This window comes from Capra hircus, chromosome 18, assembly GCF_001704415.2.
Source record: "Capra hircus breed San Clemente chromosome 18, ASM170441v1, whole genome shotgun sequence".
NCBI classification, from domain to species: Eukaryota; Metazoa; Chordata; class Mammalia; order Artiodactyla; family Bovidae; genus Capra; species Capra hircus.
The window spans coordinates 26,162,496-26,188,869 of NC_030825.1; the positions used below are offsets into that span (position 1 = coordinate 26,162,496).

At 41.9% G+C, this 26,374-nt stretch overlaps 1 protein-coding gene across 1 annotated transcript in view; it reads left to right on the forward strand.

The window, feature by feature from the left end:
• The window catches only part of NUP93 (nucleoporin 93), a 103,687-nt gene that overhangs the window by 4,065 nt on the left and 73,248 nt on the right, over positions 1-26,374 (forward strand). The window contains exons 2-3 of the mRNA XM_018062018.1: positions 12,822-13,014; positions 24,900-25,017. Of these exons, the coding sequence (XP_017917507.1) occupies positions 12,836-13,014; positions 24,900-25,017 (297 nt within the window). The 5' untranslated portion in view covers positions 12,822-12,835. The remainder of the gene's footprint in view (positions 1-12,821; positions 13,015-24,899; positions 25,018-26,374) is intronic.

The following is a 26,374-nucleotide window of genomic DNA, read 5'->3' on the forward strand; positions in this document are numbered from 1 at the left end:
AAAGTGATGGTGGAAAGATGGACATGGTTGCAATGAGCAAGTGATAGGCATTGGGAAGGGCTGGAACTGGCATCCAGCAAGAACTTGGGTTTAAAGTGCGGGAAGTCTGGCCAAGAGCGATGGTGATGAAGATGGAAGCAACAGTTAGACTAGCCTTCTTGTGGTAATGATCTCACAGTATTTATGTCTATCACATCATCACATTGTGTGCTTTAAAATGATACTGTATGATGGGTCAGTTACATATCAGTAAAGCTGGAAAAAGAAAAAAGCAACAGAAGACACTGTAAAAATATAGTGTCCCTTGCTGTCTAATCTGTTTAGGTAATGAGGGATTTGGAGGGATGTCATGTCATCTAAATCTGTAGTACTGGTTTCCTGAGATTTTGTTAGGGAGTAGCAATAGTTTGGATAATGAGGAATACCTCCCTGCTGCCTCTCAAAAGTGTATCTGCATCTGTTTTGGTTTCTGAGTCTGGACAGTGGAGAATACCTACAAATAAACAATCCATGCACAGATGCAAGGAGAAGGATGAGTTATAACCTGAGAGAGCAGCCAGGGTACAAGTGGAGGGGTTTGGGAAGGCAGTGGCGCCGGCGGCGGTGAATAACTGCATTTGGAGACGTGCGGGGTGTGACAGTTATGGGATTAAGTGGATGTGCGCAGGCAGTGCCTCGAGACTCCTGGGTTGGAGTGCGAGTGCAAGGAGCAGGGTGGGGATGTGGAGTTGACATTCACTGCCATCAAGGGTGCAGGGGCAGTGATGAGACAAACACTGAGATGGAGTTCAGAGCAGTGCTCAGATGAACACGCTGTTAAGAATTAGAAAGGGTCACATTCACGTATGGACAGGAATTTGGATTGACAGAGGGTATAAAATGAAAAGTAGGAATCTCCCAAATCTTAGCTTACTCTCTTTCTCAAGGTAATGCTAAGTTTCTTGCTATGTCTTCTAAATACTATCCTGTGAACAAGCTTTTATATATATATATATATATAATATATACACTTAATATATATTTAGTATAGCTTATGAACTTTTACATAGTTATTCAGTCTTGTCACCATCACCCATTTTGAAATATAGAATATTTCCAATAGCCTGATGTCTTCGCCTGGGCTGCGTATTACCACGGCCTGAGTGTGTTTTCCCACAGCTCTGGAGGCTGGAAGTCTGAGACTGGGGTGCCACATGGTGGGTTCTGGTGAGGGTCCTCTCTCTTCCTGGCTCTAGGCGGCCACCATCTCAAGTGTGCTCACGTGTACTTTGCTGGGTGAATGTGTGTGTGGAGTGGGGGTGGAGATGGAGGAAGCAGCTTTCTGGTGGCTCTTCTTAGTAGTGTACCAGTCCCATCTTGAGGATGCCCTCTTCATGACCTCATCTAAACTACTTACCTCCCAGAGACCACTTCTCAAGATATTTTCACGTTAGGACTTGAGCATAACGACTTTTATGGGCTTCCCTGATAGCTCAGTTGGTACAGAATCTGCCTGCAATGCGGGAGAGCTGAATTCAGTCCCTGGGTTGGGAAGATCCCCTGGAGAAGGGAAGGGCTACCCCCTCCAGTATTCTGGCCTGGAGAATTGCGTGGTGCATGGTTGTCGCAGAGTTGGACAGGACTGAGTGCCTTTCACGGTGACCTCTGGAGGGATGCGCTTCAGTCTGCAGTGACAGGAGAGTTCTGTTGTCCTTCCTCCCAATCATTCCCTGTTCCCTTAACCGCCCGCCCCCGCCCCAATAACCAGTGTTCTGATTTCTAGCACCATAGATTAGTTTTTTCTGTTCTTAAAATCCATGGAAATGGGCTCATGAATATGTCCTTTTTGGTATGTAGCTGCTGTAGGTCCTTTTATCCCTGTTGTTCCACGTAGCTGCGGTTTGATCTTTTCCAGTGCCGTGTGATATGCTGGGGCATGAATATACCACCATGAAAAACCCAAATGGTATAATTCTGAATTATACAGTGCTTTAAGATTATTTGAGGCGGAGTGGGAAGGGGACTCAGACTTTCGGTAGACTCTGGTAACAGCTGTAGTGCTTTTCTTGTATATTTTTTAAGACGCATGCACATATTTCCAGAGGTTCCGGGTGCCTTTGATGCTAGTGTCGTGGCCCTCAGGACAAGAAGCCTTCCTTAGTTTCTGCACGGTTTCTCAGCCTTGACACTGTTGATATTTTAGGCTGAATGATTCTTCGTTGTGGAAGCTGTGCTGTGCACTGTAGGACGTGTAGCAGCACCCCTGGCCTTGGCCATCTAGGTGTCAGTAGCACGTGGTCTCTCTCTCAGTCGTGACAACCAGAAATGCCTCTCCTGTAGTGCCAGAGCTCTTCAGGGGGCAAAGCTGCCCCCAGCTGAGAATCCTTAGTTTAGAGAGGAGAGCCAAAGCCTTTTAGGGTTAGGCTTGTTGATCTGCCCTGGTTTATGTTCCCAAGATTCTACATACAGATACTTTTCATCACCACTGAGTTGGGGCTGCTCCTTCCGAGGGCACGTTCATTGGGTTTCAGTCAGTTCGGTTGCTCAGGCATGTCTTACTCTTTGCAGCCCCATGGACTGCAGCACATCAGGCTTCCAGGCTTCCCTGTCCATCACCAACTCCTGGAGCTTGCTCAAACTCATGTCCATCAAGTCAGGGACGCCATCCAACCATCTCATCCTCTGTTAAGTTTAGAGACAATTAAAATATCTCACATCTATAGATTCTTCATGGTGGGCAGGACCTTAGAAATCACCTGAGCCAACCCCTTCGTCTCATTGGTGATGAAGCCGGGATCTGGAGATGAGGAAGGGCAGATCCCAGGGTTGGAGGGCTGATGTGGGGCAAAGCCAGGTTGGGGTCTACATTCTACCCCAGGCCTTCCACTGTGAGAGTTTGTCAGGAAGTGGGCTGTGTGGATGTTTGGTTTCTGTTTCTCTTTGCTCCTTGAAATAATACAGGTGTTATTTTATGTATCAGAAAAGCTGACACTACACACTCCTGATGGAGTCATCCAGCCCCATACTTGTACTGAATCACCAGGTCTTCAATTTCTCTTCTTCCTAGGGTAGTTTATTTTAGTTCTTTACTTTCTCCAGTGTCTACCTTCTGAATAATGATTAGGTCTAACTCTCTCACTTAGTTTCACAAGACTATAAAAAATTATCTGAAAACACTTTTATAAAATAATTTTTTTTCTAGTCTTCTAGAGGTGTCTGAAACAATAGTATCTGTTAGGGTGTAATTTTATTTTGGTTATTGTTGTAATTGACAGCTGACAGATACAGCATAAAGTGGAATGCTATTGTCATTTAACCATAGTTTATATATTCGGAAGAAGAGTGGAGAACAGAGCCAGTCTTCAACTTTTGACACTTCCTGTGAGGCTTTCCTCATTAATCTTGGTGTTGAACATTGAACACTGTTCTTATGTTTTAATCCTACTACAGTCTAATTAATAAGAAGGTTTGAGGGCAAGATTTCCGCTTCAAATTCAATGCTAAATTTCATTTGAGTCACACTTTCATTGTGGAAATTTGGATTTATAATTAAAACCATATTTGATAGTAGAAAATTTAAAAATTGTACATGTAAAAATTGCAGCTGTCTCCCAGAAGTTCTTACTGAATGATATGAAGCTGTGGTTAAATGTCATAATTTAGTATCATATATTTACTGGATTTCTTTGAAGCAGAGATGTTTGCAATTGACAAAATATTGCCAAATTGGCAACTTTGGAAAGAAGCTAAAATACCGTTTTATGATGTCGTAAATCACAAGAGTTAATAAAAATACTTCCTGTCTGTCATTAGCGCCTTGAAATAGATAGGCATTGTTCTCTCCTCTTTAGAGACGAGAAAATTGTGGGGGAGATTGGGATTCTATCCCAGGGTAGGTCAACCCACCTTCAGCTAGTAAGTGAACCTTCTAGATTTGAACCAGGTGTGTGGGCTCAGAGTTCAATCTTCTCCTGTTTACCAATTCCTTTTGAAATATTTTTTTATTACTGTCAAAACTTCTAAAAATAATAGAAAGAAGTAATAACATTGTTATTGTATATTTTAAAGAAAAAAGGTATAAACTGCAACATCAGTTATTTCCCCTCATGTATATGAAATCCTCCTCTGGCAACATCCAGAAAATGTATAGCAGTGCTTAATGTGTGTTTATTAGATTGCAGGATCTTTGTAGTTGAAAGAGATAATATTTGAGTATATGGTAAAATTAGAGTTCCACAGTGAGTGGTAATAAAGTATTGTTTGAGTACTTTGACATTCTGCAGGGAAAGTAGCTGGTATCATCTCCCCATGCACCTCAGTGAATTGAGAGTTCTTTAACGCTGAAGAAAAAATGGATGGCCTTGTCTTTATCCTTTCATCTCTTTCTCAGCCCTTGGTGTTTCTTGGAGAGCCAGGCTGTTTGGACTTTGGGTGATAAGGAAAAGGAAAAATTCACTTGGGTTGCTCAGTATGTTGCAGTATACCTGAACAGGGCAGTGAGTGCCCACTAGCATTCTGTGCGGTAGGTCAGAACACATTCTGTGTGTCTTTACTGGACACATTTCATCATTACCAAACAGATTCTTCTCCCGGATGTACTGTCCAAACAAATAGCTTAAAGAGGGGAGGGAAGTGACAGCAGGCCGATTGTGTCGCTCAGTCTCTGTATGAGGGTTGTCACTGCTAAGGCCTAGTGAGGGTGAGTCTTGCAGGACACTGAAGCAGGCTGGTAAGCACTTAGCAGGTCTAGCTCAGATACCCTCGGCAAACTGGGGGTTTGCAGACTACAGCTATGGGCCAGAGAAACTGAGAAGAGTTTTTATTTTTTATGTCTTTAAGTCATTTGGGGGAAAAAAATCTAAAGACTATTTCATGACATGTGAAAATTTTATAAAATTCATATTCAAGTGGCCGTGATAAAAGTTTTATTAGAGCGCCTCTGTACTTACTTACCTGTTAACTGCTCTAAAGTGGAGTTGAGTAGTTGCAAGGGTTGTTGTTTAGTCACAAGTCATGTCCAACTCCTAGCGATCCTATGCACTACAGCACACCAGACTTCCCAGTCTCCCCGGAGTTTGCTCAAACTCATGTCCATTGAGTTGGTGATGCCGTCCAACCTTCTCATCCTCTGTCACCCCCTTCTCCTCCTACCCTTAATCTTTCCTAGATTGTTACCTGTACTTATGACCAACTGGCTACAGATCAGAGGCTCTTGTATCCGCCCCCCCACCTCCAGGTTTAGTTAGTTCACTAGAGCAGTTCACAGAAATCAGAGAAACGTTTATTTAACGCTCACCAGTTTGTCACGAAGGATGAATGGCCAAGTGCAGAGGTACATAAGATGGGGTCCAGATGAGTCTTTAGCCCAGGAGTCTCTGTCTCTGTGGGACCCGGGTACCATTCCTGTCCCCCTGGAACCATTGTCCCAGCATGTAGGTGACTCACCAACCCAGAAACTCAGCAAATCTCATTGTTCAGGAGTTTCTGTAGAGCTTAAGCCCTCGCTTCCCCTTGCCAGAGGTTGGTGGGTAGGGCCAAAAGTTCCAACCTTCTAATTACTTGGTCTTCCTGGTGACCGGCCCCATCCTGAGGCCACCTAGCATAGCACCTCCAAGTTACCTCATTTGCATAAATTCAGGTGTGCTTAAAAGGGTTCATTGTGAGTTCCAGAAGACTCAGAACTTCAGGACATTCCAGGGGTTATAGAAGCTTTGTGCCAGGAACTTAGGGACAAAGACCAAATGTATTTATTATACTACACTACTCTTTCTGACTTGATTAAATATTTAACATGGTTATATTATCTGGAAATGACCATATTTTTCATAATTAAGAAACATGTTAATAGCAAGTAGACCAAAATTATTTGATACATTTTTGCTTTACCCTTTTTTTTTAAGTTCATTTCATCCTGTATGCAATTTGGAGATTTTTTTTTCTCTTTGTTGAAAATGTTTATGTGCATAGAAGGGGCATTTTTTTGCACAGTGATGGACAGGTGAGTGCTAACTAATATAAGGGAATGGACATCTGCCCAGTCCTTGGCTTTAGCTCTAAATAGGAGCTGTCTCTCTAAAGCTGCAGGCTTTAATTTTTCCCTCTAGTTAATTTTCTCAGCATCCTCTAGGTGTGGTGAAGAGGTCTGAACTGGGGAACTTTCACCTAAGAAGCATTCACCAGTGGGTCCTTGCCTTTTGTTTTGGAGGGGAGCTTTTTACTCAGGTGTGATGCACAATCAGAAATGTGCGTAAACGGTGAGTCTTGCTCAAAATGAACACACTATTAAGCAGCACCAAGTGTAAGAAAATTACCAATCCCCAGAGCCTCCTTTCTCCCTACCCCTGCCCCCCAAAGGGCAACCAGCCTTGCCTTCTGACAGCAGTGATAAGTTTGCCCTTCATTTTAAGCTTCACCGGGTGTTTGAGGAGGTCGTTGGAGGACTCCTTCCCAGAGGCACAGAGCCCTTGTACCCTGCTGTGCTCTCTGAAGCGCCTTTCAGTGTTTCCAGGGGCCCCTTGCAGTCAGGCACCGAGTCCTACTGACGGAGAGGGGCCCTGGTGCTGTGAGCTCTCCTTGCTGGTCTTTTCCCGTCCAGCCCCGGATTTGCTGCCCTGGCTGTGCCGCAGCCCACTTGGTGGATTCTCAGTGGCTTCTTCCCATGGAGTGGCCCCCTCCTCCGTAGCTTCCCGCGGTGCAGCTGACGTCCAGCCTCTGCGTGTGTCCTGACCAGATTTCCCCAGCACAGAGACTTTACCCTGACAACTCCCTCTTCCCCGTCCCATTGTAGTTCTCTCTGTTGGACTAAGCCTGTGAGGTTATTTTCCTGATCAGTTTTCAATATCTTGGATCAAGTGATACTGATATGTGGTTGGTTTAACCCCTTATATTTTGTGGCTAATTTGATATTTATTTTTGCAGAAAGGTTAAAAATTGTCTTTAAACTTGTTAAATTAACCATGCATTTGAAAATTTTAATGAAACAGGATGATAACTGCATCAAAGTGTAGACTTGGAAACTTTAATAGCATTTTTTGATAAATCAGTTTCCATTGGTTGAGTTATAATGCAGGACAAATCCAGTTTTTCCCAAATATAGTATTATATATATTACTGTCTTCTTTCAGACAGACATGGAACAAGCTTATTTTCTACAATTCTATGTATTATTTGTTCTTTTAGTTTGGAATTTGTCCACCTGAAAACTGGGCTATTTCTTCTAAAATACCACTGGGTTTTTGTCTGGGTATTTAGAGGGAAAGCACTTGTCTGGACCAAGTGTGATCTGAATTCATGCCATTTATACTGTCACTGCCTTATGCTGTGCAGCCTCGGAAATGTTAAGTATCAGTTGGTAGTCGGAAGGGAATGTTTTTGCTCTGGTCTCTGCTTGCCAGTGGATTTGGCAAGAATGTGTAGGAAGCCTTCAAGAAAAACAGTCTCCATAAATGGAAGAACAAAACTCCTACTATTCATTCAGCAGATGAGCACCTACTGTGTGCCAGGCACTGTTCTAGGGACTGGGTGAACCTCAGTGAACAAAATAGGCAAAAATCGCCATCCTTGTACAGTTTACATTCTGGCTGGGGTGACAGACCATAGGGAGATGGGGGAGTGCTGAGGGTGGGAACAGGCAGTACTCCTAAATATTCTGTCCTATGAAATGAAGTGAAGTGAAAGTCGCTCAGTTGTGTCTGACTCTTTGTGACTCCATGGACTGTAGCCTGCCACGCTCCTCTGTCCATGGAATTCTCCAGGCAAGAATACTGCAGTTCCCTTCTCCAGGGGATCTTCCCAACCAAGGGATCAAACCAAGGTCTCCCACACTGCAGGCGATTCTTTACCATCTGAGCCACCAGGGAAGCCCAGGTTGGCATCAAAGGCATGGTGACAGTTGAGAGAGCTAGGGTACAGAAAAAGGACAGGACGGTGTTTGATTCATAGGGGAGCAGCACAGAGGCCCAGAATGACTGGGGTGCAGGAAAGGAGGAGGGACGGGGCTGGAGACGAGTCTCGGAGGAGAGAAGGGGTGGGTTGGTTCATTGAACTTCACTCTGTGTTAACACAAGAGGTTTTAAACAGAGGATGGATGTGATCAGACCTTTAAAGGACCACTAGTTGTCAGGTTGAGACTGTAGGAGTCAAGGGCTTAATCTGGGGAGCCAGAAAGAGGTGATAGTGACTTGGATGGGGAAGATGGTGGGAAGAGGTAGATCCTGGGTGCACTTTGACGGTAGATTGAAAGGCTTTGTTGGCCTGTCTCATGTGGGATGTGAATTGAGGAGAGCTTCAAGGATTTTTAGAGAAGACTCTTGAGAGTCCCTTGGACTGCAAGGAGATCCAGCCAGTCCATTCTAAAGGAGATCAGTCCTGGGTGTTCTTTGGAAAGACTGATGCTAAAGCTGAAACTCCAGTACTTTGGCCACCTCATGCGAAGAGTTGACTCATTGGAAAAGACTCTGATGCTGGGAGGGATTGGGGGCAGGAGGAGAAGGGGACGACAGAGGATGAGATGGCTGGATGGCATCACTGACTCAATGGACGTGAGTCTGAGTGAACTCCAGGAGTTCGTGATGGCCACGGAGGCCAGGCGTGCTACAATTCATGGGGTCGCAAAGAGTCAAACATGACTGAACAACTGAACTGAACTTTAAGGATTTTGACCCAAGTGACTGGTAGGGTCTCCACACTGAGAAGGCGGCGGAGCAAGTTTTATAGACAAGAGGTTAAAGCTCAGTTTGGGGCATGTTAAGTTTAGGATGGCAGAAAGTGAAGAACTACTAAAGAACATCTTCATGAAAGTGAAAGAGGAGAATTTAAAAGCTGGCTTAAAGCTCAACATTCATAAAACTAAGATCATGGCATCTGGTCCCATCACTTCATGGGAAATAGATGGGGAAACAGTGGCAGATTTTATTTTCTTGGGCTCTAAAATCACTGCAGATGGTGACTGCAGCCATGAAATTAAAATATGCTTGCTCCTTGGAAGAAAAGCTATGACCAACCTAGATAGCATATTAAAAAGCAGAGACATTATTTTGCCGACAAATGTCTGTCTAGTCAAAGCTATGGTTTTTCCAGTGGTCATGTATGGATGTGAGAGTTGGACCATAAAGAAAGCTGAGCACCGAAGAATTGATGCTTTTGAACTGTGGTGTTGGAGAAGACTCTTGAGAGTCCCTTGGACTGCAAGGAGATCCAACCAGTCAATCCTAAAGGAAATCAGCCTGAGTATTCATTGGAAGGACTGATGCTGAAGCTGAAACTCCAGTACTTTGGCCACCTGATGCGAAGTACTGACTGGAAAAGACCCTGATGCTGGGAAAGATTGAAGGCAGGAGGAGAAGGGGATGACAGAGGATGAGATGGTTGGATGGCATCATGGACTTGATGGACGTGGGTTTGAATAAGCTCCAGGAGTTGGTAATAGACAGGAAGGCTGGGCGTGCTGCAGTGCATGGGGTCACAAAGAGTTGGACATGAATGAGTGACTGAACTGAATTGACTGAAGTTTAGGATGTTGTTTAGAAATTCAGCCTTTATTTTACTATGATCAGAATAATTCTTCATTAACTTTGACAAATCATATTTATTGGATCATATTGAAGTAAAGCATGACTTTTAGTTTACATTTATTACTTACCCTCAAATGCATCACTTTAAGTCTTTGTATGGATAAGTCATTTGAGAAGTTGAACATTTCCTTTGTCTGAATTTCTCTGACATGGAAATGTTATGTGAAATATTGGATGTATTTTCTTCTCTCTGCTTTTTTTTAAACTTTAAGTTTTGTTTCATTCAGTGTTTTATTCAAGGAGTTCCAAAATTTTCCTTATGAAGGAAAAAAAGTGTTTTCTTCTCCTTGGCTCTGTTTGACAAATTATTTTTATCTTAGAGTAAAAAAAATGTGGGGGAAGAGGCAGCATGTGTCTTTTCTTTCCTCTCTGTGGTGAGAGACCATGTTTCTGACACTTCATAGAATGTCATTGGCCTTGTAGGTTTCTGAAGGAAAAACATTTCTCCATTAGGCAGGAGCCATTGTGTAATAATATTCCGTTTCTTTATTCTTCTGTCCCAGAAAGTACCTCTTACTCTGTAATCTGCATTTTCCCACAGGTAGAGATGGCCAGTTACAGCGTGATTCCATTCAGTCAGTTTAGTTCAGTCACTCAGTTGTGTCCGACTCTTTGTGACCCCATGAATCGCAGCACGCCAGGCCTCCCTGTCCATCACCAACTCCCGGAGTTCACTCAGACTCACATCCATTGAGTCAGTGATGCCATCCAGCCATCTCATCCTCTGTCGTCCCCTTCTCCTCCTGCCCCCAATCCCTCCCAGCATCAGAGTCTTTTCCAGTGAGTCAGCTCTTCTCATGAGGTGGCCAAAGTACTGGAGTTTCAGCTTTAGCATCAGTCCTTCCAAAGAAATCCCAGGGCTGATCTCCTTCAGAATGGACTGGTTGGATCTCCTTGCAGTCCAAGGGACTCTCAAGAGTCTTCTCCAACACCACAGTTCAAAAGCATCAATTCTTCGGCGCTCAGCTTTCTTCACAGTCCAACTCTCACATCCATACATGACCACTGGAAAAACCATAGCCTTGACTAGATCGACCTTTGTTGGCAAAGTAATGTCTACTTTTCAACATGCTATCTAGGTTGGTCATAATTTTTCTTCCAAGGAGTAAGCATCTTTTAATTTCATGGCTGCAGTCACCATCTGCAGTGATTTTGGTGCCCCCCAAAAATAAAGTCTGATACTGTTTCGACTGTTTCCCCATCTATTTCCCATGAAGTGATGGAACCAGATGCCATGATCTTCATTTTCTGAATGCTGAGCTTTAAGCCAACTTTTTCATTCTCCACTTTCACTTTCATCAAGAGGCTTTTTAGTTCCTCTTCACTTTCTGCCATAAGGGTGGTGTCATCTGCATATCTGAGGTGATTGATATTTTTTCACCTCAATCTTGATTCCAGCTTGTGTTTTTTCCAGTCCAGCATTTCTCATGATGTACTCTGCATAGAAGTTAAATAAGCAGGGTGACAATATACAACCTTGACGTACTCCTTTTCCTATTTGGAACCAGTCTGTTGTTCCATGTCCAGTTCTAATTGTTGCTTTCTGACCTGCATATAGGTTTCTCAAGAGGCAGGTCAGGTGGTCTGGTATTCCCATCTCTTGAAGAATTTTCCAGTTTATTGTGATCCACACAGTCAGAGGCTTTGGCATAGTCAATAAAGCAGAAATAGATGTTTTTCTGGAACTCTCTTGCTTTTTCAGTGATCCAGAGGATGTTGGCAAATTGATCTCTGGTTCCTCTGCCTTTTCTAAAACCAGCTTGAACATCTGGAAGTTCACGGTTCACGTACTGCTGAAGCCTGAAAAAAAAAAAAAAAAATGAATATCTAGAAACTTTAGATAAAGTGTTATAGTGTACATGACTTTTCATCTAAATATTAAAGTCAGCTTGGCACTTCATAAAGAATATAGAAATGTTTCCATGTTTATTACAGCTGAGCTGTTTTTGTTTTAACCTTGTGCCCTTGCCTTTAAAGTTAATGTCCTTTAATGTTCATTTTTAAAACTCCTTATTCTCTTGCTGTGGATTTATGGTGGAGACCATGCCCTTTTAACATTAACCTGAGCTTCATAGCTAAGACGTAATTGTATATTACATTAACATTGTAACTACACTTCTAGACCAAGGGATTTCAAAAGTACAATAGAAGCCATGCCTTTGGAACAAAGAGGAAAATTATCAACAAAAGCTACTTTTGAAAGACTTGTTCTTTTTTAATAAATAATAATTTTGTTAACCTTTTAGCAGTGAAATTTTTTTAAATGATGTTGATACTATTTATCTTCTGTTGATTTCAGTGGTGGTAGTAGTTAAAGACTCCTTGGTCATGAACCTTATACTAGGATGGTACAGTATATAGAAGATTCATAAATGTGTAATGTGCATTAAATATCAGCACTGTTCGAAGTGCTTTTCTCAGTTGTTGGAGAAACAGGTGATCTTATTAATAATATTCATCATCTAGAAGCCAGCTACTATTGTATAATTATTAGTTGCAGTGGTATTTCTGAAAGTAGTAGATGTATTAGCAAGTCTAATATTCTGAGTGTCATATATAACACAGATGGATCTCTGCTCTCAGAGGTGAAGCTAAAGAAGAATGAGTGGAGACTTGGACATGAATTTTAAAACACTGTCTTTTATGTTAGCAAAGGAGCAGGTGTGTAGAGACTAACAGGGATCAGTCAGAAGCCTGTCTTCTTCTGGCCTCAGTTCTGCCTCGTTGCTGCAGAGACTGTTCTGGGCACAGGACTGAGCCCTGTGGACTGACGTTGCTTCTCTGTCTTCTCAGGGTCCTCACAGAGTTGTTGGGAATCATATAAGATAAGGGCCTAATTGCCCAGGCCTCTGCAGGCGGGGCGTTTTCCTGTCTCAGACGGGCAGAAGGAGGGAGGCACAGCTGAGGGTTCTTTGGGCCTCTCAGAGGTTGCCCATGTCTTCTGTCCCCTGTCAGCTCTGAGTCTGTGGAGGGAGACAGGAATTCTAGTCTGTGCCTTAATATCTTTGCTTTTGTTCTGGTGGCAGAAATCAATCTTGGGGCTGTCAATATGGACAGAAATGATCTATTTCTTCTCAGTCTGACTCATTTTCTCTGTCAGACCTGTTGTTCTTGGGCTACGTTCAGGAACAAACGCTGCTTGTTGAGGACCTGTCTCCTTGTCTGTTTTCAGAAAGTCCCAGTGTTTCATTGAGCTTGTGACAGGTTCAGGCAGTTGTGAAGCCCATCCGTCCCTTGACTTGGGTCTCTTTTTCCTTCTCCCCCACCTAGGATCTGCGTCCCCAATGGATACTGAGGGGTTTGGTGAGCTCCTTCAGCAAGCTGAACAGCTTGCTGCAGAGACTGAGGGCATCTCAGAGCTTCCCCATGTGGAACGGAACCTGCAGGAGATCCAGCAGGCGGGTGAGCGTCTGCGTTCCCGTACCCTCACACGCACGTCCCAGGAGACAGCAGATGTCAAGGCGTGAGTACTGCTGGGGAGGGAGCACTGGCACTGGGGACTCGGGGGCAGGATCTGTTCCTTCTTTCCTGCCTTGAATTTGGCCGCAGTCTGTAAAATTCAGATACAAGCCAGATCCTCAGGAATTCGAGAGAGGTTTTATGAACAGATCAGCAGCGCTGCTTTGTCCCCCACCTTCCTGGCTTTTCCAGCCTGTCTGCCTGACCAAGCTGTGAGTCCCTGTCACAGGCAGAGGTGATCAGGGTGAGAAAGGGTGTAGAGCTTTGCCATGCAGAAGCGTCCCAGTCATTTTCCTGCTTGGGTTCACTGACTGTTGGGTCATAAATGGTTCACATAGTATATTGGTAAATGTGGGTCACACAGATAAATGTTCCCTCTAAAGCCAGAGAGCACGAAGTGATGGGCACCATTTTTAAGAGCACTTGGAAGAAATTGATGAGCAGTTAGTGATGAGAAGCCATCCACATGAGTAGTGATTCTGTCTGCTTATTGTCAGTGACCCCATAGGCTGCTTCTAAAAGACCTTGGAAATGCAGTGCCTGCCAGTTGATTGTAGAAGAGGAAAGTGGGTGAGCCCCGAGAATGTGCAGTGGGAGAAAAGTGCAGATTGACTGTCTGACCAGTGGCTGCTGCTGCCACACAGCATGCATTGGGTTGTTGATTCTACAGACATATGTTTGGGGTCCCCACTGTGCCAGGCCTGGACCATCTCTCGGCTACAACCATGTATTAGACATGGTCCTTGCCCTCAAGGAACTTATTCTTTAGTGAGGCAGAAAAAAAATCTTGCCACTTTCCATAACAAATGTGTTTATTCATTACTTACTGTACATCAGTAAGATTTTGCTTAGTCCTCAGAATAAAATGGCAACCCACTCCAGCGTTCTTGCCTGGAGAATTCCGTGGACAGAGGAGCCTGGCCGGCTACATCCCGTGGGGTCACAAAGAGTCGGACACGACTGAGTGACTAATACTTTCACTTTCACAATAAATAGTAAGACTGTGACCCCTGTATTACAGTTGAGCAGCTAAGGCTCAGAGAGGGCAATAACTCTTTCAGATCACACAGCTGGCGAGTAGTGAGTCAGGATTCAGACCCAGTGAGGTTGACTCCAGAGTGTGTGCTCCTTTAGCCCTGATGGAAGGGTCATGGGAGGATGGAGAGGTGTTGGTACTGGTGACCTTGCTGGGTCTGGAAAGTGGCTGAGATTCTCTGTGGAAAATACATCATGGGAATCGTCAGACATCTGCTCAGTCTTCATTCCTTAAACTTGAGAAAGACCTAAGTGCCGGTATAAAGGTGGGGACGTTGTTTTGGATACATAGTGAATGTCACCAGAATGAGTTTAATGGCCACATTTGCTTTTTTCAACTCATCTTGAGATCTGAATGTTTTGGCTGCCATGCTGAATCGGTAAGGATGTTGTAGAAATCCTTATGTAGGCCTCCCCAGAATTTTATTTTTTTAAAATACTAAGTTTTCTTAGTTCTGTTGGTATTGGTAAAGGCACATCAGGGGAACCCTGGAGAGGATTTTTTATTATCCATCCTTGCTCCCCTACATTAATTCCCAACACCCCAATGTCTTCAGACATTTCCACTAACTTGCCCTCCCTGCAGGCTCCTGCTGCTGCAGCTCCTGGCTGCCTGCAGTTACCCCGGGGCTCGGGCATGCAGGCTTTGCTTATGTGAAAGGATGCTGCTGGAGCGAAAGGACTGTGATGCCAGCTGAGTTGCTATAGTTATAATTTAATTGCATCAGCTTTACAGCCTATTAAGAGCGAAAAGGGAAAATGTTTTCTTGGTAACAATTATCAGTCATGCTCTCTTTCTTGTAAATTTCCATTCTTCCTCATCTCTTTCTACCTTAAATTCATCATTTTAGGGGGGAGGAAGTTGGAACGTTGAAAGAATGGGTATAGGGTGGGGCAGGTGCTTAAAAAGAAACCAAAGGGCTGATGACTGTATTTTTCCATCTCTGTGATAGGCAGAGACATAAAGAGTGATGTGAATATTTTAGTACAGGATGAAGGCAGAGGAAAGAAGTGAATAGGGAAAATTTTCTTACATGAAATAAATTTTGAAAGAAATTTCTGTCTTCAAGATTTTAGTTAAGATTGGATTGTAGATTTAAGATTGAATTGTTCTGTGTTGAAATGCATTTGTTTAAATAGACTGTGTTGGATTTTTCATTTTAGGGAACAGATTTGATTGCTTTTTTGCATGTGTGTGTGATATTTTTAAATTGTTAAATTTCTTCACACATAAAAAAGAATATGCATAACATATATGAAGGTATAAATCGGGGGTTGGCAGACTAAGACCCAGGAGCCAAATGCAACCCGCTGCCTGTTAAAGTTTTATTGGAACACAGCCACACGTACTTGTTTATGTATTGTCTATGCTGCCTTTGTGCTGCAGTAGCCGAGTTGAGTAGTAATGACAGACTGTATGGCCGGCAAAGCCTGAAGTACTCGCTGTCTGCCTTTTACGGAGTTAGGTTTGCCGACTCATGGTGTAAATAGTAGTAAAGTGAATGAATACCGCTGTGCACATTGCACAGTTAAGACATAGAATGTTATCAGTGGCCGTGAACCCCAATCTCGTCGTCAGTTACATCCCCCTCTTTTCCCACGGGCGATGCCTCATTGAATTTTTCCATTCAGCTCAGAAACCAAACAACCTCGGATACAAAGAAAAAGTCAGCAATCACTCTCTGCCCAACTTTACCCTCCAAGGTGATCAGTGCCATTAACTTGCTTGTTCTTTCACAGTTTTCCCCATGATCAGGCAAAACATGTATACCGTTTTATTTGCCCAGAGTTAAACAGCAGATTATAACATTTTCTGTGCTCATACTACTAACCTACCTTTTAAAGCGTTTATTGTTTGTCAGACACTGTGCCAAGTACTTTACATGCATTATGTACTTTCCTGTGAAATAGAAATAACCCTTTGAAATAAGTGTGACTGTCTCCTTTTTGTATTGAGGAGTCAGATAGCAGGTGATCACACCAGAACTCCAACCCAGCTTGGGCAGTGAGAATCCCTCATGTTTGTGAGGCATTTTCAGTTCCCGAAGGCTTATCATGGGCATTCTCCCAACTGGTCTTCACAGGCGTGAGAGGTGAGAGAGGCAGAGCTTTCCTCCACATTTTAGCAGGAGAAAAAGGAAGCTTGGACAAGTGAGCTGTCTAGGATTTTCAGTCAGTATCTGACAGGTGGGACTAACCCAGGCCTCTGGACTTTCTTCTGAGAACAGCTTTTGTCTTCCTATTCTCCTGGGACTGGACTGTTTGACTTCAGCCTCTCTGACTTTCTGCTCAGGAGAGGCTTTCTGGCTTGTAAAAGTTGGGGCAGGGAACCTTTGGATTTTTCCTCCCTGAGAAGGTGAAGCAGCCTTTGTTCGTATTAGTAGCATCATCCCTACCCCAGATTGCCTGCCTCCATGGTCCCTCCCCTCCCTGCCACCCCAGTCAGGGCTTCTGCAAATGCACCACAGAGCCTGAACTGCACACTTCCTCTGGGCACCAGCCACCTCGATAACTTTCCTCATAATTTTCATAGCTAATTTTTACATTTCAAGGTTCCCAACCCTGGTATGCCTTAAAATCACTGGCCTCTGAATACATTCTCACGTATCACTGGTGGGGATAGAGTGCTGGTGGGATAGAGAATTTGGCAGTAGTTAGTGAATTTACTCTTGACCCAGCTGTCACACTTCTGAAGGTCTCTCCCAAAGGTACACTGGCAAAAATACAAAAAGATGTGTGCACAAAGATATTCTTTGCAGCATTGGTTGTAATAGCAAAAGTTAGAAACAATTCCAGTATCCATCAGTAGGGACTGGTTGAATAAATGTGGTGCATGTGCATAGCAGAGTGCTTTTCAGTAGCACAAAGGAATGTGAATATACACCACCATGGATGGAGTGTCTCCAGGCCATGTTGCTAAGTAAAATAAACATGAAAGGTGGAGGAACGTGTATACTGCTGCTGCTGCTGCTAAGTCACTTCAGTCGTGTCCGACCCTGTGCGACCCCATAGATGGCAGCCCTCCAGGCTCCGCCATCCCTGGGATTCTCCAGGCAAGAACACTGGAGTGGGTTGCCATTTCCTTCTCCAGTGCATGAAAGTGAAAAATGAATGGGAAGTCACTTGGTCATGTCCGACTCTTCGGGACCCCCTGGACTGCAGCCTACCAGGCTCCTCTGTCCACGGGATTTCCCAGGCAAGAGTACTAGAGTGGGTTGCCGTTGCCTTCTCCATTATTTAAGAAAGCAGGTGAAAAAGTCCATGTGCGTGGATTGGAAAACTTCATCTCATTAAGATGTTAACACTCCCCAAATTGATCTATGGATTAAATGCAATTCCTATCAAAATCCCAGGTGGCTTTTTTGCAGCAATTTATAAATTGATCCTAAAATTTGTATAGAAATTCAAGGAACCTGAAACGGCCACAACAGTCTTTTTTTTTAATTGAAGTATAATTGACCTAGAACGCTTTGTTAATTCTAGGTATAACATAGTGATTCGATATTTCTTTACAGAATGATCACAATACGTCTAGTTACCATCTCACCATACAAAGTTATTACGGTATTATTGACTGTATTTCCCATTCTGTGTATTTCATTCCAGTGATGCATTTATTTTATAATTGGAAGTTTGTACCTCCTCATCTCCCTCCCTGCATTTCACTCATTCCCCCTACCTCCCTCCCCTCTGGCAACCACCTGTTCTTTGAATCTATGAGTCTGTTTCTGTTTTGTTATGTTTGTTCACTTGATTTGGTTTTGAGATTCTGCATATAAGTGAAATCATACGGTATTTGTCTTTAAACTTTTAAAACTCTTAGAAGAAAACATAGGCATAAATCTTCCTGACCTTAGGTTAGACAGAGCCTTTTTGGATATGAAACCAAAAGCACAAGTGACAGAATCAAAAATAAACTGAACTTCATCAAAATTAAAAAGCTGTTGTGATTTAAAGGACACTATCAGGGAAGGAAATAACCCACAGAATGGGGAGAAAATGTTTGTATATTATATATTGGATAAGGGACTTACATCCAGAATATATTAAAATCTCTTACAACTCAATGATAAAAAGACAACTCTGTTTTGAAGTAGTATTGATTTACAATATTAGTTCAGTTGTACAGCACTGTGACTCAGTATTTTTACAGGTTATCATCCATTGAAAGCTGTTAAAAGATAATGGCTGTAATTCCCTGCGCTCTACGGTATATCCTTGTTCCTTATCCGTTTTAGGTGTAGTAGTTCGTGTCCCTTAATCCCGTATCTAATGTGCTCCTCCCCCTTTGCCTCTCCTCTCTGGTAACCATTAGTTTGTTTTCTGTATCTGTCTGTCTGTTTCTGTTTTGTAGGCACATTTGTTTGTATTATTTTTTAGCTATCATATATAAGTGATGTCATACAGTATTTGTTTCTGCCTAATTTCACTAAGTATGATGCTTTCTCGATCCATCCATGTTGCTGCTAATGCAAATTTTCATTCTTTTTTATGAGTGAATAATAGTCTATTGTGTATATATATACATATATACATATACATACACACACACACACCCAGACACATCCACACCCACCCACCCACCACATCTTCTTTATCACCTGTGGATGGGCACTTGAGTTGTTTCCATATCTTGGCTATTATGCTGCTATAAACATTGGATACCTGTATCTTTTTGAATTAATGTTTTCATTTTTGCCAAGTATATATCCCCAGGGAAGTTGCTGGATCATATGGTAGTTCTGTTTTTAGCGTTTTTTCTTTTGAGAAACCTCCTTATTGTTTTACATAGTGGCTGCACCAAAAGACAACCCAGTTTTAAGATGAGCAGATCTGAATAGGCATTTCTCCAAAGGAGATCTGTTCATGTCCAGTAAATAAATGAAAAGATGTTCAATTCACTAATCATCAGGGAGTTGCAGATCAAAACCACAGAAAGATACCACTTCACCCCCACTAGGATGGCTGTAGATAAAAAGATAGGTAATAACAAATGGAAAGAATGTGGAAAATATTGAAACCCTCATATACTGTCAGTAGGAATGTAAAGTGGTGCAGAGTTTACAAAACCGTCTAGCAGTTCCTCAAAAGGTTACCTATAGAGTTTCCATATAAATGAGCAGTTCCACTCCCAGTCATATACCCAGCAGGAATGAAAACAGTTGTCCACACAGAAACCTGTACATGAGTGTTCATAGCCGCATTACTTATAGTCGCCAGAAAGGGGAAACAATCCAAATGTCTAATGACTGATAAATTGATAAATGAAAGTGGTATATCCATATAATGGAATACTCTTTGGCAATAAAAAAGAATAAACTACTAATACATACTCCAACATGGATGAACCTTGAAAAAACACGCTAAGTGGAAGAAGTCAGTCACAAAAGACTATATACTCTATAGTACCATTTACATGCAATGTCCAGAGTAGGCAAATATATAGAAACAAGAGAGTAATTAAGAGGTTGTGAAAGGAGTGATGGATTAGGGGGCCTAGGGAGTGACTGCTCTGGGTAAGGAGTTTCTTTTCTGGGTAATGAAAAGGTTCTAAAATTGATTGTAGTGTTGGTTGTGCAAATCTGTGAATATATTAAAACCTGCTTTTTTTTTGAGATTTCCTCCCACTCACCCCATCACACTTCTTTTTAACCCTTTTATTATGGAAATGTTAAAACATTCGCAAGAGTAGAGAAGACAGTATAAACCAGGTACCCATCACCCATCATATCAACATTCTGCCATTTTCTTAAATTTACTTTTAGTTTTTACTTTATATTATAATTGATTAACAATGTTACTAGTTTCAGGTGTGCAGCAGAAGTGATTCAGTCATACATACACATGTATCTGTGAATTACACGTTTTCAGTGGGTGATTAAATAGTGTGTGGATTATGTCTCAGTAACACTGTTTTCAAAAAGTAGAAAACACAAATGTATATAAGTATTTGACTCTTGAGAGTCCCTTGGACTGCAAGGAGATCCAACCAGTCCATTCTAAAGGAGATCAGCCCTGGGTGTTCTTTGGAAGGAATGATGCTAAAGCTGAAACTCCAGTACTTTGGCCACCTCATGTGAAGAGTTGACTCATTGGAAAAGACTCTGATGCTGGGAAGGATTGGGGGCAGGAGGAAAAGGGGATGACAGAGGATGAGATGGCTGGATGGCATCACTGAGTGAACTTCGGGAGTTGGTGATGGACAGGGAGGCCAGGCATGCTGCGATTCATGGGTTCGCAAAGAGTCGGACACAACTGAACAACTGAACTGAACTGAAGGTTTGCTATAATAAGGTATGATAAGACATGCAGACAGGGATATGACTGTCTTGAGGGAAGAAGTTTCTACTCACATTTCTCCAGAAACAGGAGGCAGAGCGTGCTATGCAGGGCCACTGAGGAAGCACTGAGGTCAGTTGGGGTAAATGAAGTAAGGGGAACACGTGGACAAAAGCCTTTACTGTGGTTTCTGTAAGAAGGCATGGTGAGCAGGCTTAGGATTGGCTAGTTTGAATCACCTTGGTGGGCTCTAGGGTAAAAGCGCTGTCTCTGGTTGTTTGGTACCTAGCCCTGAGATGATTAGGGAAGAAGATAGTGTCCTGGTGAAGGAGGTGGTTGAGGTATGGGCTCTAGATTGATTAGTATGCATATGTTTTATGTGCTTGCAGGCCTCTAGGAATTAGCGAACCTGGGAGAGGCAGTCCCTCCAGCATCAGCATGGCCCCAGATGTCAAAGCAGCAAATACAGAAAGTAAAAAGATGTGATTAACACAAATGGTTACGTATAGGAAAAGGGAAAAAATAAGATGGAGAAGACAGGGACTTTCTTTTTGGACTTTGAAATTGTTTAAATATTTTGCATAATTGTAAAACAATTAAATTTCAAAAAATAAATTCTCATTCAGTTGATGACACAACCATTCAGAGAGGAACATTTCCAAGTAATATCTTAATCAGTCTTCAATAATGGTATTGTTGGTGGAGGGATTAATACTGTTGTTTTGAGACTGTTGTATATATAGTGTAGGATAAAGCAAGTAGATAGTTAGGGTGGTGATGTGAAACAAAATTAAAAACTCTGTTTCTAGCTCTGCCTGTTGAAGGCTTAGAAAGTGTAGCAGTGAGCAGTCCTAGTGCCCAGAGAGTGCACTCTAAAACTCCGTTTCTTAATAAAAAGTAACTGGGACTCTTTGGAGAGTTGACCAATTCCAGGTCTGTGTAAGATGAACTTATACCAGATGGCAAGGAAGTTATGAAGTTCCCCTTGAGTCATGTCAAAAGATCTCAGAAACCAACTTGAAAAGGCTTCTATTAGCCAAAGATGAGATGATTTTGAACATGATAAAGATAGTAACTGCATGGAGTGAAACACATCAGATATGTTTAAATTCATGAGTTCATAATGATACTAAAGCAAGACTCATCAGTCACCTTTGGAGGATGCTAGAGAATCAACTCATTATTCAGAGTAACCACATAGTTGATGAAGAGCGTCTCTGAGGGGAAATATTCCAGCTAATAAAGATAGAATACCACCATTTTGCAACCTCTAAGGAATTAATGAATCTCAGCAGTGATCATCAGCGTCTGGTAACATTCCAAAAAGAGGTAATCAGACGTTACATACCTCTTGATAAAAGTCTGAAGTAATCGAACCAAAAAAAAATAAAATAATGCCACATGAATCTGATCTGACTGTCAGCACTTTCAATTTACAGGAAATTGGATAGGAGAGGCCAAAGGACCCTGCTAAATTACATCATGGGGATGCAGTCAGTAAAACCTGTTATATGGGAAACTACATCCTTGCTACTTTGAGTGTGTCCCATAGATCAACAACATAAGCATCATCTGTGAGCTTTTTTAGACATGGAGACACTTATGCTCTCTCAGACCTGCTGAAACAGAATCTGCATATTAACAAGTTTCCCAGGTGATTCACATGCACGTTTCAAGTTTGAGTAGCATTGTTCTACAGGACACATGAACTGGAGTCTCCAAACAAAGCAATTGTAAGAAAAAAAAAATGAGACAGAGGGGCAGCCTATGCAGATGAAAAGACACTTGGAGGCATATCAGTTATTTGCAAGTAGAGAACTAATTTGTGTTCTATTCAAACAAACACAAATCTTAAAAGTATTAAATAATTGGAGGAATATCTTGGATTTCTTTTGAAATAATCTGTGTGGTAGAGAGAAGAAAGTGGGTAGGGATGTAGATGAAATAAACTTGGCTACAACATGCTAATTTTTGAAGCAGTAATAGGTGCCAGTATTTTGGTCATCTGATGCAAACAGCCGACTCATTTGAAAAGTCCCTCATGCTGGAAAGGATTGAGAGCAGATGTAGAAGAGGGCGTCAAAGGATGAGATGGTTGGATGGTACTAGCAATGGAATGGACATGAACTTGGGCAAACTCCGGGAGATGGTGAGGGACAGGAAGGCCTGGCATGCTACAGTCCATGGGATGGCAAAGAGTTGGATATGGCTTGGCGACTGAACAACAGCAATATGTACAAGGTTTATTATTTTATAATAAAATAGTAAGATTTTTTCCTATAATAGTTTAAAAGGGGGAGTTCACTAAAATGGCTGCAATCAAAAAGGTAATAACAGGTATTGGCAAAAATATGGAAAAAATTGGAACCCTCGTACATTGCTTATGGGAATATGAAATAGTGTAACTGCTTTGGAAAATAGTCTGACAGTTCTTCAGAAGGTTAAACAAGGAATTAATATATAATCTAGCAGTTCTGCTCCTAGGTATATACTCACAAGAAATGAAAACATATATTAATGTAAAAACTTGTATAAGGATTTCCATGATGGTCCAGCGACTAAGACTCTGTGCTCCCAGTGCAGGGAGCCTGGGTTCAATCCCTGGTCAGGGAACCAGATCCCACATGCTGCAACCAAGATAACCGAGACCCAGTGCAGCCAAGTAAATAAATATTAAAAAAAAAAAAAATACCTGTACATGAATGTTCATGGCAGCATTCCTCTAATAGCCAAAAAGTAGAAACAACCCAGCTGTCTTTCAACTGATGAATGGATATGTTCATAAATAGAAGATATAGCATATTCATATAATGGAGTACTGTACAATAATAAAAGGAAATAAAGTACCGATACATGCTGCAACATGGATGAACCCTGAAAATGCGCCAAGTGAAAGAAGCCAGTCACAAGCAACCACATATTTTATAATTCCATTTATAGAAAATGTCCAGAATAGGAAAAGTTGGAGAGATGGAAAATAAATTAGTGGTTGCCAGAGGTTGGGGAGAGATTTGTCGAGACATGAGCCTCTTACATTCCCATGACTGCTGATGGGTTGTCGGAAAATTAGGAGGGGGGAGGGTGATGAAAATGTTCTAAAATAGATTGTGGTGATGGTTGTACAACCCTGTGCATACACTGAAACCCATGAAATTATACACTTTAAGTGGGTGAATTGTGTGATATGTGAATAATATCTCAGTAAAGGTATTACTAAAAAAGGAAGGAGAGCATTATATTGATAACCAATCTCCAGTCTTCATCCAGCATTATCAAAATCATTGGGAGGGAAGTTGTCTAGGTGATTCTAACGTGCAACCAAGACTGGGAACCATTGTATTAGGAAGTTAGCTGTCAAGGATTGTTAGAAGAGAGAGGCAAGATTATCTGCTTGAAATGATAGCCTGGAGGGGAGGCCAGGGATGGCATCATAGCTGACCATTCTGATGGAAGAGACAGGAATCCACAGTGGGGAGTCCTCTGGGTGCACGTCACCTGTTAGTGGCCCTTAGCACCATTAGTGTACTTAGCACAGTGGAAATAAGCATGAGAAGTCCTTTCATTTCTCCAGTAAGTGTGTTCAGAGTTGGTCTTCTTCAGTGTAACACCCATAGGTGTTAGGGTTACTTGTGCTGCCAGGTGGTCTCGCTTCTTCTGAGTTACTCAGAATGAGCAGAGACTCTGTCAGTGGAATGTTGAGGTATTAAACCGTAATCCAAAAGCAGCAGTCTAAACACCTTTAATCTTCCTAGGTTTCTTTCTGCCAGAAAGTGTTCTGGATATTAGTGAGACTCTATAGTTATTTTTTGGTCTCCATTGTCACATTTCTCAAGTAAGTAGGTATAAAGCCAGCTGTATTATTCTCATTTCTCTTGAAAAGCATTTATTAGTCACATGTTAGACTGGGCAACAGAGGGGGAATTTGAAGATGCACTTTACATGATGTTTGGCTTTTGAAGAGAATCTTTGGAGAACTGGCCTTGAATTCTGGTTTTACTGCCCTTTGCAGGTTGTTGATTGCCCTGGACTTTTAGTTTCCTTAGTGAATGAAGTTTGAACTAGGTTACTCCTGAAGCTTCTAAAACTTTGAGGTTCACTACATCTGTCTGCACAGAGGCTGTAAATATAGTGTGCTGGTTAAGAGTTTGTGCTCTGGAGCTTGGTGACCTGGCTCCACTGTTTCCTGGCTGTGTGATTTTGAATAAGTTGGTTAACCTCTTTGCACTTTGGTTCCCCCATCTGGAAAACGGTGATTGAGAATAATACACACCTCACAGTTTTCTTCACTGTAAAATATTTGGAGGAGTTTAGCCTATGATCTTATTGACATGCTATCATTTTATCCTATATAGGTCCCTCACGCTAATTTAGACATGATCAGAACTCTTACTAAAAAGTGCAATGTTGTGTCTGTTATACCAGGTGATAGATGTTTTTGGAAAGGTATAAAGCAACCATACAAAAGTATTCATGCAGCTTATAAGATGTTTTATACTAAAAATACTCTTTAATATTTTAGAAAGTACATTAAATGTCCTAATTCTTTTTTTCTCCCTGTCCTGTATCCTCATATAGGTCAGTTCTCCTTGGGTCTCGGGGACTTGACATATCCCACATCTCACAGCGATTGGAGAGTCTGAGTGCAGCCACCACTTTCGAGCCTCTTGAGCCCGTGAAGGATACAGATATTCAGGTAAGGGGTGCCAGGCACAGGACTGGTGCAGTGAAACCCTGAGCGTGCAACCCAGGCTGAGGGCCCTGACCCTTTGTTCACCAGCTGGTTTAGTAATTCCATATTTCTTTGTTAATTTTCTTCTTCAAATATTAAGAGAATGAGAGGCTCAGCTTTGGAGGAACATTGGATTATTTTCAGAGTGCTCTGCAAGACTGAATTTAGGGAAGCAGTTCCGACCTGCACTTTTTAAATTATTGTAATTATGAGCACAGATTTGTCTTCCTTCTTTGGGCTTAATCCAAGGCACAGAGACATTAGTTGTAAGTTTCGCTTACTTTCTTTGCTAGATCTCAAATAATTTTACTATTCCTCTTCTACATTTCTTTTCTGCATCTTGCTTGTATGCATTGGCAAAGAGCTGGGGAAAACTTAAGTACTATTTACTGAAACCCACTTAGTGATTTCTAGGAAGTGTCTGGCTCCATTAGTGGCCCCAGGAAATGGCCTGATAGAGCACTCCAGCCTCATTTAGCCTAGCATGCCACTGGCACAATTGATTGCTATGTTAATCTAATCAGAAACTAGTGGCTGTGTGAGTGTGTGTCCAAAATTGTTAAGGAAAAATCTTGTGATCCATTTAGTTTTGAGGAATTGGAACACTGATTTGTGTTAGAGTGAAGGGATGGTGGGATACTATTTTTGTCATTGATTTACCTTTGAGATAAAAGGATGCAGGTCCTACAGAGGCAAATCTTAGTACGAATGGATCTTTTATTATTTGGGCTCAATTTGAAACACTTCACCCCACCATCCTTCTCAAGAACTGTTTTAATCCATCTAATGGCCACAGTGCTATTGCATTTATTCCACTTCAGAAGCCTAAAACCCTAGACTTTGAGTTGAGAGTTAAATAACTACAGATGTTCATTATTTTCTGTGTTTTTGATATGTTCCCAGACTATGAAAATTCAGTTTTTCCCAGTTTTATATGCTAAATTATATTTGCCTCTCACCTTACAGATGCTTTCTTATTTCCATGTAATCTTAAAATGGCATGTATAATTGCCTCTTTTTTTTTTTTTAAAGTTTTAACTGTTCCTCTTTCCACCTTCTATTTTGCTTAATGCCCTGTAAACAAATATTGCAGGTGGCCAAAAAGATCTTTTGAGTTTTCCCATAACATCTTGTGGAAATGCCCAAATGAGCTTTTTGGCCAACCCAGTACTTACAACAGGATCAAGGTGGGTGATTGGGAGATAGTTGAAATAATTTGAATAATCACCATGTATTTAGGGGAGAATCCCAGTAGTGTGGAAAGAGATGGCACTTACTGAAAGGTTGTTATTTGAGTTGTTTTTAATGTTTAAGATGCCAG